General features: G+C 37.3%; 1 protein-coding gene across 5 annotated transcripts in view; it reads left to right on the top strand.

The window, feature by feature from the left end:
* The window catches only part of LOC139747339 (NADPH oxidase 4-like), a 134,934-nt gene that overhangs the window by 93,902 nt on the left and 23,094 nt on the right, over positions 1–17,938 (top strand). For 4 of the 5 annotated variants that reach the window (XM_071659530.1, XM_071659531.1, XM_071659532.1 and 1 more), the window contains exons 5-10: positions 924–1,021; positions 3,388–3,415; positions 3,785–3,938; positions 11,965–12,047; positions 14,660–15,100; positions 17,093–17,211. In XM_071659530.1, coding sequence (XP_071515631.1) covers positions 924–1,021; positions 3,388–3,415; positions 3,785–3,938; positions 11,965–12,047; positions 14,660–15,100; positions 17,093–17,211 — 923 coding nt within the window. Of the gene's footprint in view, positions 1–877; positions 1,022–3,387; positions 3,416–3,784; positions 3,939–11,964; positions 12,048–14,659; positions 15,101–17,092; positions 17,212–17,938 lie in introns of all 5 variants that reach the window. The other variant, XM_071659533.1, reaches the window with a different exon arrangement.

The raw sequence follows: 17,938 nt of genomic DNA, 5'->3' as shown, positions 1-17,938 counted from the left end.
ACACTTGGTGGTGACCTACCGTCCCGTTCTGTGGACTCGTGGTTCATGAGCCAAGTTATGTGGAAGTTTCAGTAAAGATACAAGGGACTCTTGGGGGCAGGGAGTGTGTATATATATATATATATATATATATATATATATATATATATATATATATATATATATATATATATATATATATATGTGTGTGTGTGTGTGTGTGTGTGTGTGTGTGTGTGTGTGTGTGTGTGTGTTTAATCATTTGTATGTGATAGCCTGTTTGTACAGTGTTAAGGAAAGAGCTCAGCATTCGTAGTGCCCCTTCTGAACTTTTTGTACCATCAAGTAGCCTTTGTAAGTGGCTGGAGTTTGCAATTTACATGTTTAATGTATTGTGTCTTTTGTACTGGTTCACATGACAACATAATATTTACAAGTGTTGCAGTATGCTTTACACTTAAACACAATGACAGCACGCCAAATTCCGAGTATCTGTTGCAGCGGTATACACATGAATGCACCATACTTTCGTATGTTGCTTTGGTGCTCAACACATCGTGTATACATATATGTTGCATTAATGCATGTGACATCAAAGTTACATGTATTTTACAGTGATGCAAACACAATAAAATACTGTACCGTGCTTACATTGCACTGATAAATGCATATCACACCATATTTGTGTTGCGTTGGTTTAGTCATAACACACCATCCTTATATGTTTTCTAATGGTGCACAAATGAAACAAACCATACTTAAGCTATATTACACCAGTAAATACATAAAAAGCACATCTTATATGTGTTGCAGTGGTACACTCATGACACACTATACTAACATATGTGTTGCAGTGGTACACACATGACAACACCATACTTACATATGTGTGTTGCAGTGGTGGACACTTGGCAACACACCATACTTACATGAGTGTGTTGCAGTGGTGCACACGGGGGCGCACATGGCCAACGCCATCAACTTCTCTCGCCACTACAGCAGTCGTTACCCGGAGCTCAACTTGGCTACCTACAGGGGCGAGGTAAGGCAATACTTTTTATTGATGCTCATTTGTATCGATTTTTTTTAAAAATCTGCAACTGCTAGCCAGTCTGACTGCCTGACCCGTCTGTGGTTATCTGAGACTAAGATATGTGTTTGTCAGTGTTGCAGTTTTTAATTGTGTTTGTATGTAATGACGGGGAGGGAGTTTTATGCTTTTGTGGCCCATGTATTTGTGTGTATAGTGTATTTGCTCACTTACAGAATATCTTAGTGGCTGACTGTTATGCTTTATACTAAATTAGGTTTGCTATGAACTTATGTATAGCTTAGAGGAGGGATTTTCAAACTTTTAGAAGCCATGGAATCCTCTGAGTCTCTTACACAGAGTACCCAGTGGATCCCCATTAAGCTTCTGTGGAACCTTGTTTGAAAACCTCTGGCTTAAAGTACAGCTGTCAAGTGAGTGTTACGTGTGGCCAGGATAATGGGAAATATTACATTCTTTGGCATGCTCAGTGAGTTTATTAATTCACCTATTGGTGATGTTAGAAACATCTGATGGAAAGTTGTCTGAAGCTGTCATGCTTTTTTACTCTCAAAAGATAATGGGAATACATTAAGTTACTAATACCATTCCTTTGGACCACCTCTTGTCATAATTGTTACTTGCTGTCAGGGTTGGGGTAATTGTAATTGCAATTAAGTTGAAATGCGATTGATTACAGAAATATTGTAATTGTAACAAAATAAAATTGAAGTAATTGTAATTGTAATTAATTGTGAACAAGTAATTGTAATGTAATTGTGAAAGGGGAGGATAGTGGTACTGGCAACCTTGTAAATGCAAAGGTGGGTAAGTACCGGCGATTGCGGTACTGGTCCAAAAATATAATGGCGGTAGCGGTATTTGCAAGTGGCACTTTTTTTTTTTATATTATTAACCGTTTGAGTCCACCCTATTAATCCCTTGACCCTTCCCAATCAAAATTATCAGTCCGATGATAACAATACAAAACATTATACGAACTCAAGAAGCCTGCAGAGGTGAATAATGCAATTGATCTAATGTATCAGAGAGAGCACAATAAGAAATCGTACCAGTGGAGATTTCTGCCATAATGGAGCTTGTGATTGAATTCGAACCATTTCACGAGGCCATGGATGTTGTGGAAGGGCAGAGGAAGGTGACCATATCTGCTATTGGACTCGTTAGAGAATCTAATGTATATTCTTAACACCCAATTACAGTTCTGTGGACATCTAGGTAGTCCTATTGGACTCGGTGAAGAAAAGGTTGGATCCATACATGGAAATGACGGATGTTCAAGCAGCGGCTTTTTTTTGGATCCTAGGTTCAGCTGGACTGGCTTCCATTACAAGAGCAGAAGGACCAAGTGCTGGTATATGTCAAAGAAATGCTTGAAGAATTGGAGGTAGTTCAGGAGAGGTCAACATCAACTTTGAGATAAAGTAACAAAGATGATCTAGCAGAAGGAATGCCTGAATTTAAAAGACCCAGACTTTTCTTCTTCATACCAAAATGTTCAATGAAATTCCAAAATCAACGGGGATCAGAGGGGAGCATAGTGTCTGAGTCTTGTTGAAGTAATATGTAGATGAAGAAACTGTCATATTCAAGTGATCCAATGCTAAACTGGAGAGGTGTCCCAAACTTTGCATCCACTGAAGAACCTTGCAAGAGAGAGAGAGGTGATTGGGTGTCCCAAACTTTACATCCACTGAAGAACCTTGCAAGAGAGAGAGGTGATTGGGTGTCCCAAACTTTGCATCCACTGAAGAATCTTGCAAGAGTGAGAGGTGATTGGGTGTCCCAAACTTTGCGTCCACTAAAGAACCTTTCAAGAGAGAGAGGCGATTGGGTGTACTGCTACATCTGCTCCATCAGAGCATGTTTTCAGCTTTGCCATAAATTTTGACACTGCTACCAGAGCTCAACTTGGTGTCACTCCATTCTGTTCATTGTTATTGATCAAGTGCAGTAAAGAATTGTTTGAAAACCTCCAGTTTTTTAGTTTACCATCTGCAACTTTTACTAAAATAAGGTCTTTATTTTTGTTTTCTAAATAGTTTGCGACACTTGTTTATAAGTAATGGATAACCTTAGATTGCAATTTTTTTTGCCAATTTTTTTTTTCAAATTTGGGAAATTGATTATAATTATAATTGATTTGTTGATAATTGTAATTGTAATGCAATTGCTATTCCCAAATGTGTTTTTAATCATAATTATTAAAAAAAAATGTAAAGTATTTGCATTTGTAATTTAACTTTTAAAGCATAATTCCTCCAACTTGTAATTTAATTTTCAAAGCGTTATTGCTTCAACCCTGCTTGCTGTATGTCACTATCATTCAACACTAATGAATGTTCTGCCATTCACAGAGCCCCCTGGGACTCTTCATAGGAACAGGTAGGTTATCAGACACCCTTTTGATATTGCTAAATGTTTTAACTTTCACTGATTATGATTAGTATGTGTGTAAAATTATTTGCTTCAGAATAACTATAAGGTTTGAATGATGACCAGTATAATCCATATTCATAATTCATTTTTAGTAAAGAAACAAAATGTCTTCATTCTGTAAGATGCTCAACATAATCAGGTTTTCTCTCATTTTGGTCCACAGTGTTTGAAGAATGTGTTAGAGAATGATTTGTTCTGAATATTCATGAGTTCCTTATCAAAAAAAGATAATACATCTAGTGTGAAATGATAAACCATTGTGTATTACAGTATACTACAGTAATGATTCATGAAATGTCTAATCATTCACAATAGTTCCAGGTGTAACTGGGGTGTTGATGGTAGTACTATTGGCTCTTTTGGGGATCACCTCTAACCGCTGGGCCAGACGCAGGAACTATGATGTTTTCTTTTACACACACTACCTTGGCCTTCTCTTTCTTCTCCTGCTCCTGGTTCATCCACTCAGGTCAGTATTTTATCTTCTGACATCATTATAATTTCATCATCCTCTTTCTCATTGGTCTGTGTTCATTATATTGTTTTGCATATTCAGAATAGGGTTGTGCATACCATATTTTCTTAAGATCTCAGCATCTTTTTGCTATGGACTCATTATTATCTCATGTGACAGTTTGAATTGTATTACCTGCTGAAATGGCTATGATAATACTAATGAAGCAGATCTTGCATACTCCATGATGATTAATACAAGATTAACATCACACCTTGCCATGGCTTGTGTCAGTGCATTTAATGCTTTCATGAAAACACAACACAACAACGGAAGAGGATAATACTGGTAAAATCAGGCTCTAGTAAGCAGTAAAATGAGTGGTCTGCATTTTTTTTATTTTTTTTCTACTGAGCTGTATTATCCTGTTCTCTCATGAAATTAACTGTTGTCTCAACTCTTTTTGATGTACTTTTGCAAAAGCCTACTGGAATAGTGATTTCTGGTCAAGGAACACACACACAAACTCACACACACTTACTGGAGCCTTTTTCCCATACTTGAATTAGAAAATGAGATGGACAGAACTGTTGCTAACAAAAAGCAGTCAATAAAGGAAACAATTAATTTTTTTAAGTGAACATAGATTAAGTAAAGCATTTCAAAGAAAATGTTATTTTCAGTAACCAAAAATTCTTAGATTTTCATCTTAGAAACAAGGATATAAACATGAGTGATGACAGTTGTCAGTCAGTGGCATCTGAGGAATATGATGCAGTACTCTCACCATAGTCAAACGTTTTTAGCTTTTCAGCTTTTTTGAAGAGTTAACATCTTTTTCTTACACTCTTTTCAATAAGTCATTACCATTTAAGTGATCTTTCAACATGAATGCTAATGGTAGACTTGATATTGTCCTTACTTGAGCTAGACCCCGATCTCTTTACTAACACATTTTCTTACGCATTCACTGCCACTGACACTAGGTATAGATTGGTCTGATTCTGACTTTACATTATTGAGAGAACACTGTTTCTAATAAAAACATAAAAAGAATGTATATTTAGGGTATCAGCAAACTTGTGACTTGAATAATTTCATAGAAACAGACTCGAAACGGTGGAAGTACAGCTGCCACCTTCATGCTTTTTTCCCACCGCATTGTTTCTGGGTTATTTTTTATTCCTGTTAGATTGAGATTTTTAGAAGAGAATATTATTACATAGAGTTTTGACAATTAAACCAATACAGCAGAATTGAATATCTTGATTACTACAGGAATTAGCAACAAGGTTTAGTCAAAAGCTTTGTTCTGAGTATTACAGAATACAAAGAAAATACAAACTTTCACATATGGAATGAATTCTGTCTGTCATAAGTGTCTGTGTGGCATCCATGTAGATAAATCCTCATGTTTGTAAACAGATTATTGTCATTCAGCAATACCTACCAGACCTTGATATTCTGAGTGGTGGACTGTCCATGACCTGGACATTTTGCAGAAGCAAATAGACACTGTTGTGGGTCATATCCATTTTGTTGTAGTGGGTGCATTGCTGCTGTGCAGCTACATAAAACTGAGTGCTGATTGGTTAAGACTTATAAATGGTGTTCCATGGAACTGTATCATAGTATGTCATGAGTGACAGCCATGCCTCAGCATTTAGCAAAAAAAGGCACCCAGAAAAATGTGCCTGTTACCATATAAGAAAAGTTGGGAATTCAAGAGAATTAGATAAAGTGTTCAGGAAAGACATTGTAATCCAGTGTGATATTGGCATGACAACTTTGACCTTCATGGTGCCAGAGAGACCCATGGGCCTTCAGCCTTATTGTTAAACTTGACATAGCTAAAGTGATAGATAGTGCCCTAATGAAGATGACCATCATGAACTCCTAATTTTGAAAACATCATTAAGGTGGGATATGGATGGTGGGTGCATCCACAAGAGATTAGTGGGGTGCCAATCACAGGCATGGAACTGATTTCAGCTACTGGCCATTTTGCTGAAAGAAAGCATATGGCAGATCTATTAGTTCCAGAGAAGGTATAACATCATCATAGAAGTTTTTGAGTGCCAGAATACAGACATCACAATAATCGTGCCTTTTATGGAGAAGCTGCAACAGCTGTGTTTTGAAAATTATCTCAGATACTGCCAAAAATATACAGTGCTAGTGAAACTAAACCCTTCCCGGTGAGTCATGCAAAGAAAATGATGGACAGAATCTCTTGAATCAGGACTGGCCTCTCTCTTCTGCTCTAAACCACCACAGATGGGAACAACTGCATCAGGCCCAAGAAGTCTAGGGCCATGTGGTACAGTATGGAGTACCCTCCCTGTGTCATGGAGCCATATTAAGGGGTTTGGTTCAAGTGGGACATTTTCAAGGTGTGATTCAATTCAGTCCTCATCCCTGCAGTCTGTGTCCCTGAAAGGAAAGTCAGAGGGTTGCCAGGGATGGCGATAAAGGACCTGTTATTTATCATTGTTGCAGCCCTTCCTTTGGAGGACTTCCTGACCAGCCCTGATGGTTGTATGAAAGCCATGTTCTTTGAGCCTAACTCTCCTTCACTGCTGCATCCTATAGACAAGGAATATTCTTGGTCTTCAAGAGGCTGTAGGAGGAAGATTCTGATGGTTATTTGTTTGTGGAGCTTGTTCCTGGAGGGTAGAAAGAGAGACGGAAGAGGACCTATGAAAATGTTAAAGTGTACAGTCTCAAGGATTGTGTTTATGATAACCAGGGCAAAAAGAACACCTGCCTAGGGCCCCTGCATGTTTCTTTATTGTCTCACTCAGTATCCTAACAGTCATCTTTTTAGGTAACCTTCTCTCTCTTGATAAGTTGAAGGTGATTGATTTAAACTTTGCTTATGAAATAAAAGTATTTCTTGTTTTGTCCCTAATATCTCTGCTCTTCTTTTTCTTGAGATTCATATAAAAGTCTATGGCCAGTTTCTTTCACTTTGTTTTACAGGTTGTTTTATTTTGCTGAGTGAGTTGCATCTAAAGGTCTGCTTTTATTATTTCCTTCTCTCATGGAAAGAATGTTGCCCTCCAGGTAGGATCTCTTGCAACTATTTGTCATCTTTATATGTCCTTTGCAAATTTTAGTGCATGTTTGTAATTCTTTGGTCAATCATCTCAAACACTCATTTGATGTTTTGTTTCTTGAGGGATTTCCTATGTATCTGAAGTTGATTTATTGATTGTCTCTTCCATCTTTCCTAAATTCCTGTCCATGGAGATACTTAGTGTATTGTGTTGACTTAGTATTTCTGTTTACTCTGTATCTGAGTTGTGGTCTGAGAACCAGCACTATACAGTGCATTGCCAGTGGTGATGCTGCATGCTATCTCGATGATAAGAGGAAGCACCAGAAAAATGAATGCAAAAGCTTCAAGCTTTTGGCTGTATTTCAAGCCATTTTCCCTGGTGTTGGCTGTAAATACATGTGAAAGTGATTTTTCCCCCCATATATTATTGCTTCACTTGTGCATGTTAACTACTGGGACTGCTAGTGTGATGTTTGAAAGTTGGATCCACTTTATTATGTATTGTGGTTGGGTCTGTTTTCAGCAGGTTGAGAGTGAACATTTAACCCAATCAAAGAGTTCCATTTTGTATGACAATTTGCTTGTAATGTCCTTGAGAAGATTTTAGTTGTGATGTTTCCCACCTGTTTCTATCATAGGTGACACCAGGATGGAATCCAAAAGGAATGAATTTAGGACGTCTTTCATGTTATTTAATAATTTGTTGGGTTAGTTTGCCTGGAGTTCATAAATATTGATTTTGCTGAAATGAATAATGGTTTTATTGATCCTAAAGCATTACTAATATCACTGACTTTCAGCTTAGAGGAGGGGCTAAAATGCACATTTGTAGATGTTTATGTCCCAGACTTTATTTTCAGATTGCTATATTTTCTAAATTGCTGAGTGCTTATGCAAGTTAATCAGATTCTTATTTGATAATCCTCCTCCTGAATTTGAAAGTGGAGCTTGCTTGTAAGAAAATGCTCATTTTACTGATGTCATCAGTCATTAGCTTGACTTTCAAGATAGCTTTAAGCATCACCTGCATTTACACACCTATATCCCAACAGATAATGCAGGAAGTGGTGAACATGTATGAAAAAAAAAGCTTTTGTAGTTCATGCTCAGCTGTTCCAACAAAACTTAGGTAACAATACCACAGCTCTTGTTCAAAGAACCAACTGGTTTACATTCATTGAATTTGGTCAAAGTATATGATTACATAAGCAGAGGCTGGAAATGTAACCTGGCTCAGCCAGCCAAGTTGTAATCCCAGTGATATTAATTATAACAGTCAAATGAATACTGAGAGCATGCATTCGCCCTCAGCATCTTGGCCTTAAAGGTCAGACTTTAGTTTACTTTATGACGTGCAGTAATTACTTTCATTTCTTTGGTAGATTTTGAGCGATCGGGGCCTGAACATACAGGAGGATGAGAGGCATGAAAGGTATAGAGTGAATTGGAACGATATGGTATACCAGGGTCGATATACTGTCATTGGGCTGAACCAGGGCATGTGAAAAGTCTGTTGATATGTATATGTATATGTGCATGTATGGGCATTTATATATATATTTTCTTTCATACTATTCGCCATTTCCCGCGATAGCGAGGTAGTATATATGTATATATATATATATATATATATATATATATATATATATATATATATATATATATTTTTTTGCTTTGTCACTGTCTCCTGCGTTTGTGAGGTAGCGCAAAGGAAACAGACGAAAGAAATGGCCCAACCCACCCCCATACACATGTATATACATACGCCCACACACGCAAATATACATACCTACACAGCTTTCCATGGTTTACCGCAGACGCTTCACATGCCCTGATTCAATCCACTGACAGCACGTCAACCCCGGTATACCACATCGATCCAATTCACTCTATTCCTTGCCCTCCTTTCACCCTCCTGCATGTTCAGGCCCCGATCACACAAAATCTTTTTCACTCCATCTTTCCACCTCCAATTTGGTTTCCCACTTCTCCTCGTTCCCTCCACCTCCGACACATATATCCTCTTGGTCAATCTTTCCTCACTCATTCTCTCCATGTGCCCAAACCATTTCAAAACACCCTCTTCTACTCTCTCAACCACGCACTTTTTATTTCCACACATCTCTCTTACCCTTACGTTACTTACTCGATCCAACCACCTCACACCACACATTGTCCTCAAACATCTCATTTCCAGCACATCCATCCTCCTGCGCACAACTCTATCCATAGCCCACGCCTCGCAACCATACAACATTGTTGGAACCACTATTCCTTCAAACATACCCATTTTTGCTTTCCGAGATAATGTTCTCAACTTCTACACATTCTTCAAGGCTCCCAGGATTTTCGCCCTCTCCCCCACCCTATGATCCACTTCCGCTTCCATGGTTCCATCCGCTGCCAGATCCACTCCCAGATATCTAAAACACTTTACTTTCTCCAGTTTTGCTCCATTCAAACTTACCTCCCAGTTGACTTGACCCTCAACCCTACTGTACCTAATAACCTTGCTCTTATTCACATTTACTCTTAACTTTCTTCTTTCACACACTTTGCCAAACTCAGTCACCAGCTTCTGCAGATTCTCACATGAATCAGCCACCAGCGCTGTATCATCAGCGAACAACAACTGACTCACTTCCCAAGCTCTCTCATCCCCAACAGACTTCATACTTGCCCCTCTTTCCAAAACTCTTGCATTCACCTCCCTAACAACCCCATCCATAAACAAATTAAACAACCATGGAGACATCACACACCCCTGCCGCAAACCTACATTCACTGAGAACCAATCACTTTCCTCTTTTCCTACACGTACACATGCCTTACATCCTCGATAAAAACTTTTCACTGCTTCTAACAACTTTCCTCCCACACCATATATTCTTAATACCTTCCACAGAGCATCTCTATCAACTCTATCATATGCCTTCTCCAGATCCATAAATGCTACATACAAATCCATTTGCTTTTCTAAGTATTTCTCACATACATTCTTCAAAGCAAACACCTGATCCACACATCCTCTACCACTTCTGAAACCACACTGCTCTTCCCCAATCTGATGCTCTGTACATGCCTTCACCCTCTCAATCAATACCCTCCCATATAATTTGCCAGGAATACTCAACAAACTTATACCTCTGTAATTTGAGCACTCACTCTTATCCCCTTTGCCTTTGTACAATGGCACTATGCATGCATTCCGCCAATCCTCAGGCACCTCACCATGAGTCATACATACATTAAATAACCTTACCAACCAGTCAATAATACAGTCACCCCCTTTTTTAATAAATTCCACTGCAGTACCATCCAAACCTCCTGCCTTGCTGGCTTTCATCTTCCGCAAAGCTTTTACTACCTCTTCTCTGTTTACCAAATCATATATATATATATATATATATATATATATATATATATATATATATATAGGGGATAGGGGAGAAAGAATACTTCCCACGTATTCCCTGCGTGTCGTAGAAGGCGACTAAAAGGGAAGGGAGCGGGGGGCTGGAAATCCTCCCCTCTCATTTTTTTTTTTTTAATTTTCCAAAAGAAGGAACAGAGAAGGGGGCCACGTGGGGATGTTCCCTCAGGGGCCCAGTCCTCTGTTCTTGACGCTACCTCGCTAATGCGGGAAATGGCGAATAGTATGAAAGAAAGAAAGATATATATATATATATATATATTATCCCTGGGGATAGGGGATTAAGAATACATCCCACGTATTCCCTGCGTGTCGTAGAAGGCGACTAAAAGGGGAGGGAGCGGGGGGCTGGAAATCCTCCCCTCTCTCTCTTTTTTTTTTTTTAATTTTCCAAAAGAAGGAACAGAGGGGGCCAGGTGAGGATATTCCAAAAAAGGCCCAGTCCTCTGTTCTTAATGCTACCTCGCTATCGCGGGAAATGGCAAATAGTATGAAAAAAAAATATATATATATATATATATATATATATATATATATATATATATATATATATATATATATATATATATATATATACATATATGTATATGAGTGGATGGGCCATTCTTTGTCTGTTTCCTGGTGCCACCTCACTGAAGTGGGAAACGGCGATCAAGTATAATAATGATAGTAATATTCTCTGTTAGAGTACTATTCATTTCATTAATTATTTGATAGGTTTTAACATTCTACCTACTATAACAGAATATGATACTTCTTGTCCTTTTTTTTTCAATATTCATTATTTTTGCCTTTTACTTCTGATTCATTTTCATTATTATTCTTTGTACACACTCAACATAATTAGTTGATTTAAAGATATGATGTAGTGAGAGCTGTTAAATCTTCTGAATATTTAAGTTTAAGGAAGAATATGGTAGGACATTATGCTACTTTTGATTTACTGTTGTTTTCTGTTAAATCCTAAAATTCATTAGATTAATAGCATTTTTGTTTTTAAAGAGCTATATAGTATGGTCAGTGAATGCCATGAACATAAAGTAATATATGAAACAGTGTATATACTATGCAATCAGAAGCATAAGCCTCAACCCCTGTTGGTTTCTATATTGATGAGAAGTCAGACCTTACCCCTGTTAGTCTCTGTATTAATGGGAAGAAATCAGAAACTGTCAGCACACAGCAGTGTGGTACATATGGAACAGTTGGTAGGCCTGGTAGTGCAAGTTATGATTTGGCCAAAGTGACATAGATTTATTGTTTGAACCAGGAAAATGTTAAGATACATCAAGCATATTTTGAAAGATGTAACTTTTTGGTGACTGTATTGATGCTAACAGGTTTATCAAATGCTCCAAACTACTTATATGTTTGCACTAACTCAGTAACCTTTGTCAGATATTATTGCATGGGCAGGGGAAGATACTCTTTTCTGATTGTACTGTATCATGTAAAAGATATTTGAAACAATGATCTTATCACAAAGTCTATAATACTAAAGTGAATAATTCATTTAGTTAAGCAAACTGTATGGTCCTTTCCAATAGTGGTGTTCTCAAGGAGCAGAAGAATCTCCATGGACACATCCCAGGATGTCAGATGTATGGAGGCTCGAATACAGATGGTGAAGGTAACTAAAATATATTTGCCATACGTATGACTCATCTATAGGCACTTGGATACTTTGCTTAATTTGCATAATACCTTTCTTCATTTAAAAGCTTTACTCCAGCTGTTATACTTATTTTCATAGTTAATTTGCCAAAAAATCAAATCCAAGCCCTTTCAGATCCATCTTATTGAGATTCTTGTGTAGTTAGTATAACATGCTTACCTTGTAACACGTAGTGCTTATTGGTATTAATTATTCGTGTAAGAAACCTGTTGAAGCTAAAGCAGAATTATAAGAAAAGTTTATCCATAACTAGTCAGAGTTGTGGTCTCGTTGGTCTTCAATACATACGGAAACACTACCAAAAGTGGTCTTTTCTTGTTGATATTCATTTGTCTCAGTTGATGTTTTAGCATGTATTCTGAGTTCACATTGCCTTTTAGATATTTTGAACTTCTATTTTAGTGTCTTCCCTTTTGCCTTTCTCTGCTTTCCTGTTTTCCTACTTGTATTTACCATACAGTTGTTAAATCATTCTCTTTTTTTCACACTTTTTTTCTGAATTTGAGAAAGTGGTATCTGCTTCTCATTTGACGACCAGAAAAAAATCAATTTTGTTTGTTTTTAGAAACATTTGAGTGTTGAAGGTAGTTTGTAACTGTTTTTTGCAGTCAAGTAACTTAGGCTGGAATTTTTTCCTCTCTCAATGAATGTTTCTATCTTTACATTCTTCATATTGCTTAGTTTGATTATCCAGTGTTTCTTTTCTGATTTTTACCTATCAGTAAGGAAAGGGGATGAGAGTGCCTTACTCTCATTAGGAATGATATGATATAGCACTCATAGATTTACCATCTGACCTCACTACCAAAAGGAGAGGATTGCATTGTTTTGTTTCCTCTTACGAAGATGGCTGTGTCATGAGCCCAAATCTAGATGCCTACTGACAAATCCAATAATGCATTTATTCACTCTGCACATTCCTCATTACTCATAAGCTGACTTATATGTCTTTGTGTTACACTTTTTTCAGCTGGACCTTTCATTAGTTCTTTATTTTCATTCCACTTTGTATTCTTCTATTAGAACTTCATTTTCTGTTAGGGAGAACAAAAGGAGCAAATTGATTCTTCCAAATAAGGAGGCCCATGTGCTCTATGCCTGTTTGCAAGTACAGTATCTTCTTGTTTACTTCTTTTGTGCATCTAAGCAAAAATACTATTTGAATTTTGCTCTTTTATAGTTTCTCTCTCATTGAGTCTTGTTTTGGTTCTTTTGATTATACAGATTTTTGAAATTTATCAAATCTTCAGGGGGTGCTGATGCTCATTGATTCCATCTGCACAATCCTGCAGGAACTAACCTACTGCAAGATGACCCAGTCTTTTTGGACTACTCCATCCCACTGTTGGTTGGTTTACTTTGAGTTAATGGAGATGGGTTAAATGCCTTGGACCTTTCCCTTCTTCCATTAGTTTGTTCACTTTGAATCACAAGGGATAAGATTGATATGGTTACCTTCCTTTCAGCCCACTTATTGGTATTAACTTAGATTACCCTTTTTCTGATCTTGTTCCCATTCCATACTCTTCTTAATTGTGGCCAGATATATATATATGTTTTAGAGTTCAGGAAGGGCACAGAGTTACATGAAGGGCAGTTGTCCTGGGGAGCTACCAAGGGGACTTACAAATGTACAGCTAACATGACTGTTGCACCAACCATGGCTTTTGCATCTAAAGATATATCATTCATGATTTGTCCAATTGTGAAGTTTGCTACTCCTTGACAGAGAAGGTATTTACTCTTCCAAGCCTCTCTTACTGCAGAGGAAAGTCAAGATTTGCTGTGCTCATTGATAAAGCTGACAAGGTGTTTAGGGCTTACTGCTGTGCACAGCTCAGCATACTGTTCAAGAGGATGGATATTGCTGTAGTGAACAAGCAGGGTTATGAGGCTTCCATAGCGTGGTGATGAAGATAACTGTTTATGAATTCACAAATGGGCTCCTATCATGGGTATAGCATGCAGCCCTCAGGAAACCCAACAATTCATCCTCCCCTGTAGTAATAATTAAGAACAAAAACCGTCTTACAGAATTTCATATATATTTTAAGTGTTAATGGTTTTACTTTGAAGCTCAAATGATAGTATGCCAGTGGTGACTCAGATATACAAAGACCTTTCTCGGATCTGAGTCCAGTAGCTTACTCTTCCATGTAATCTTACAGTATAAAAACTGAATTCAGAAGCTTGTTCTGTTCAGTATAGCCTTACAGAATGAAACTGTATAAAATCAAATAATTCTTATTCTTGCCTGTGAACTAGACAAAATTTCTATCTGTATAATTTGTCAAATTCACTAATATTTTTTTTCAAGGATGTATTTCCTCATTTTTATTTATCCATTCATTATCTTTAAGGCTATGGTAGTCCATCTTCATGTGTAATATTTCAAGCCCTGTTGTGCATTATGCATATCAAACTTAAATGATGATATATCTAATTAACGCCTTATCACAAATGACAAGACACAACCCTTTTGCTTTATCATTGTTTGAATAACATATTAGTTTGCACTGTGCTTGATCGATTTTTGATGTCTTATCAATTTCTGATACTTTTTACAGGGTTTCCTGAGCCTGAACCAGTGGCTAGTTACAGTCACTTGAACCACAGTTTCACCAACCTTGTGAAAAGGGGTAGAGGTAGCCATCACACTCCTCAGCATCGCAGTCACAGTGCAGCCACCCATTCAGAGACTGGTTATCCTGAATCTGATCCGGACTATGGCTTTCCTGAACCTGATCCAGACTATATTTACCCTGAACCTGATCCAGACTATGGCTTTCCTGAACCTGATCCAAACTATGGTTTCCCTGAACCTGATCCAGTCTATGGCTTCCCTAAACCTGATGCAGATTATGGTTTTCCTGAACCTGATATAGACTATGGCAACCTTGAATATGAGCCATACTCTGGTTACTCTAAACCTTACATAGATCATGGTTCCCATGACTCAGAATATGAAAATGGTAACTCAGTAAAATGGTTACATTCAGCTGACAAAGGTACAATACTTATATTCTTTTGTCATAAATTACTGTAATTAAATTTCTAGATTTATTATCAGAAGTAGCTTCCTCACGAAAAATGCAAGCTTTGGAGTTTGATAAATTGTTTTCCCTTAGTTTAGTGTCTCAGAAGTCTTGAAATTCTCTAAGATCCCAAGGAATCAGAAACTTCTCAACCCCCTGCCTTCTGGTTAGGTAAATTATGCACAGTGCTTACCAGCTATTCAGTGTTAGTGGCTTGGACCAGGTCCACCCACCTACCAGTCAGCAACCTTCATTCTGCAATGATGTCATCATCTTGCTTGCCACTGATACCAACCTGGATTATAATTCTTGGAGCACAGATGTTGATCTGATAGCGGTCACTTTTGGTTAGATAACATAATGATAAATGGAATAGAACTTAATTGTGAAATTGTGACGCATTGAAATATTAATTTTATAGCTAAAGAAGTTCACTCTTGAAACTATAAATCACACTTATCTGGGATATTGATTTTAGTTAAGCTGTGGCAAATGCTGTTCTTTATATGTTTTGCATATCTTTATGTTGTTGAAGAAAGTGAAGGGTTAGAGTAGGTTTTATCATTTATTGATTAGGTAAAAGTATGTGAAGAAGGTAGTAGTTGGTGGGCACCCACCAACCAGAGAGGTATATCACTGGTACTATCTGCCTGGGTATTGGTAGGGTGAGTGATGTCTGCGTAGTGAACCAGTACTTTAGTGGTTGTAACATTGACCTCTTTTGACCCAAATAGCAGTCTTTTTTTTCTGCCTAACCAACATGTGGACTGCTGGCATTTTGTCCTCAGTAATACAGTCTCACCTCATCACATATAACACTTCACAACACTTAACTCACATAACTCATTTTTCACACTTCACAACACTTAACTCGCATAACTCTTCTTCCTAAATATAGATTTTTTGTGGAGAGTGCCATATACTAGCCCTTCCTTTTGGCAAAATGGTAGGAGTACTGGATAGAATTAGTAGATAGGAACATCAAAGAGGAGCATATGATAGGAGTAGTATGTAGGAACATTATATAACATTATATGGGAGCATTAGATAGAAGCCTCTGAAAACACTGCACAAGAGTTTCCCTCTGCCAGTAGCCTGTTAAGGATGAGGCAGTAAAGGCTGACATGGCACTGAAGTTCACCATTTGTGGAGATCCTTTTGCTGTGGTCACCCCCTGTGAGGGATTTCTTTAAGGGAATAGATATCTGAGACAGAGATAGGTGGATTGAAAAGTGTGTGAATTTGGAAGAATGTTTGAGATGAGGAAAAGATATATACATTGTTGCACATTGATTATGTAGAATGTTTCACATGTAATCCAGCCCTATTAAGATGTTACAATACTAGAGTTAAGAAAGCATGCTTCATCCTGTGATAAAAGGCATTGAACAATGAAATTTGGGCTAAATGTTGAATAAAAAGACGTGATGTTATTTTGTAGATAATACTTGACAGGAACTTGGAGAAAATAGATTTTTCAACAGGGTTTATACTTCAGATATATAGAAATTCTGTTCACTTTTGTGAATAGAATCACCAGAACTTGTTAACACTAACATACATCGGTGTACTTTAGGAACATTTCAAGTAGTGCCATTATATGATAATACTTTGAAACTAAATCATCAGGATTTAAGATTTTAATCTGTAAGAGTGTTACTCAGAATAAGTTGACTGATGTCATTATAGCTTAGAAATGCCAGATAATTGATTTTACTTAACATATAGCTGATATTCTTGCAGATTGTAGTTATATTACACTATGACATGTTCCTTAAAAGATAATAATTTTCAGTCTGTTGTGGCTCTTAGGAAAAGCATGTAACCAGTTGTAGTTATTGATTGGTGACATTACTGATACCACCAATTTGCAGACAGAAGGGAATGTTGTGGCACTGTATCATTGCTGTTACTACAACCAAATGAAAAAAATGCAAGACTTATTGTGACCTACTAATATTGCAGAGCTCTCCAAGGAAAGAGACAGTAGTGCAAAAACTCAGAGAGAGATACATAGGCAGCAGACATGGAGAAAGCATCGGAAGTGTCTTAAAGCACCCATTTTTGGTTCTATCAATTCTCAGGTAAAGACTTAAAATTTTGAGTTATTAGATTGAATACCTTAAGAAGCTTTTCGTTCAGATATTTGTTATCTTTCATGATGTTTTATACACTAAGGTTGGAATGGAAGGGTTTTGATATGTTGAACTAGCCACTTGAAGGTAAGTAATTCAGAAGTATATGTATTAGATTTGAACTGATAGAAATGTAGTTAATCCAAGTGCTAATCCTGACCCTGATACAGTGCAACAGTTTTGTAAACCTGAAGAAACATTGAGTCAGCTGTACCTAATCTGGAATATACTGGACTCAGAAATTATTGTATGAAATAAGTCGATGCTTTCAGCAATTTAATGGGAAGCCTTCTCCACTAGTATTGATGGCAAGCTCCCACTGTTAAGGAATTGGAATTCCTTATTTCCTTTAACCCTTTTACTGCTTCATGCATCATATGGCATGCTGTGTAGCATGTACTCCATGCCTCATCTAAGATTTTATTGGCTCCCACCTTCATTTAAAATTCCATCTGATGTTTGCTTTCACCAGTTGCCCTTGGATATCACTAGCAGCGTACCGCCACAGCTAGAAAAAATATCGTGCATCTCAGTCACCCACAAATCATTATCATTAGAATGAGTGCACATTTATAATCTTGGTGTAATGTATGCATCCATTACTTTAGTTACTTTTAAAGTGAATAAGAGAAACAAATGAAGAATGGGTGGTATTTGGGGAAGCAGTGTTGGCATG

This window comes from Panulirus ornatus, chromosome 68 (assembly GCF_036320965.1).
Source record: "Panulirus ornatus isolate Po-2019 chromosome 68, ASM3632096v1, whole genome shotgun sequence".
NCBI lineage: Eukaryota > Metazoa > Arthropoda > Malacostraca > Decapoda > Palinuridae > Panulirus > Panulirus ornatus.
This window is presented reverse-complemented; position numbering and strand designations above follow the sequence as displayed.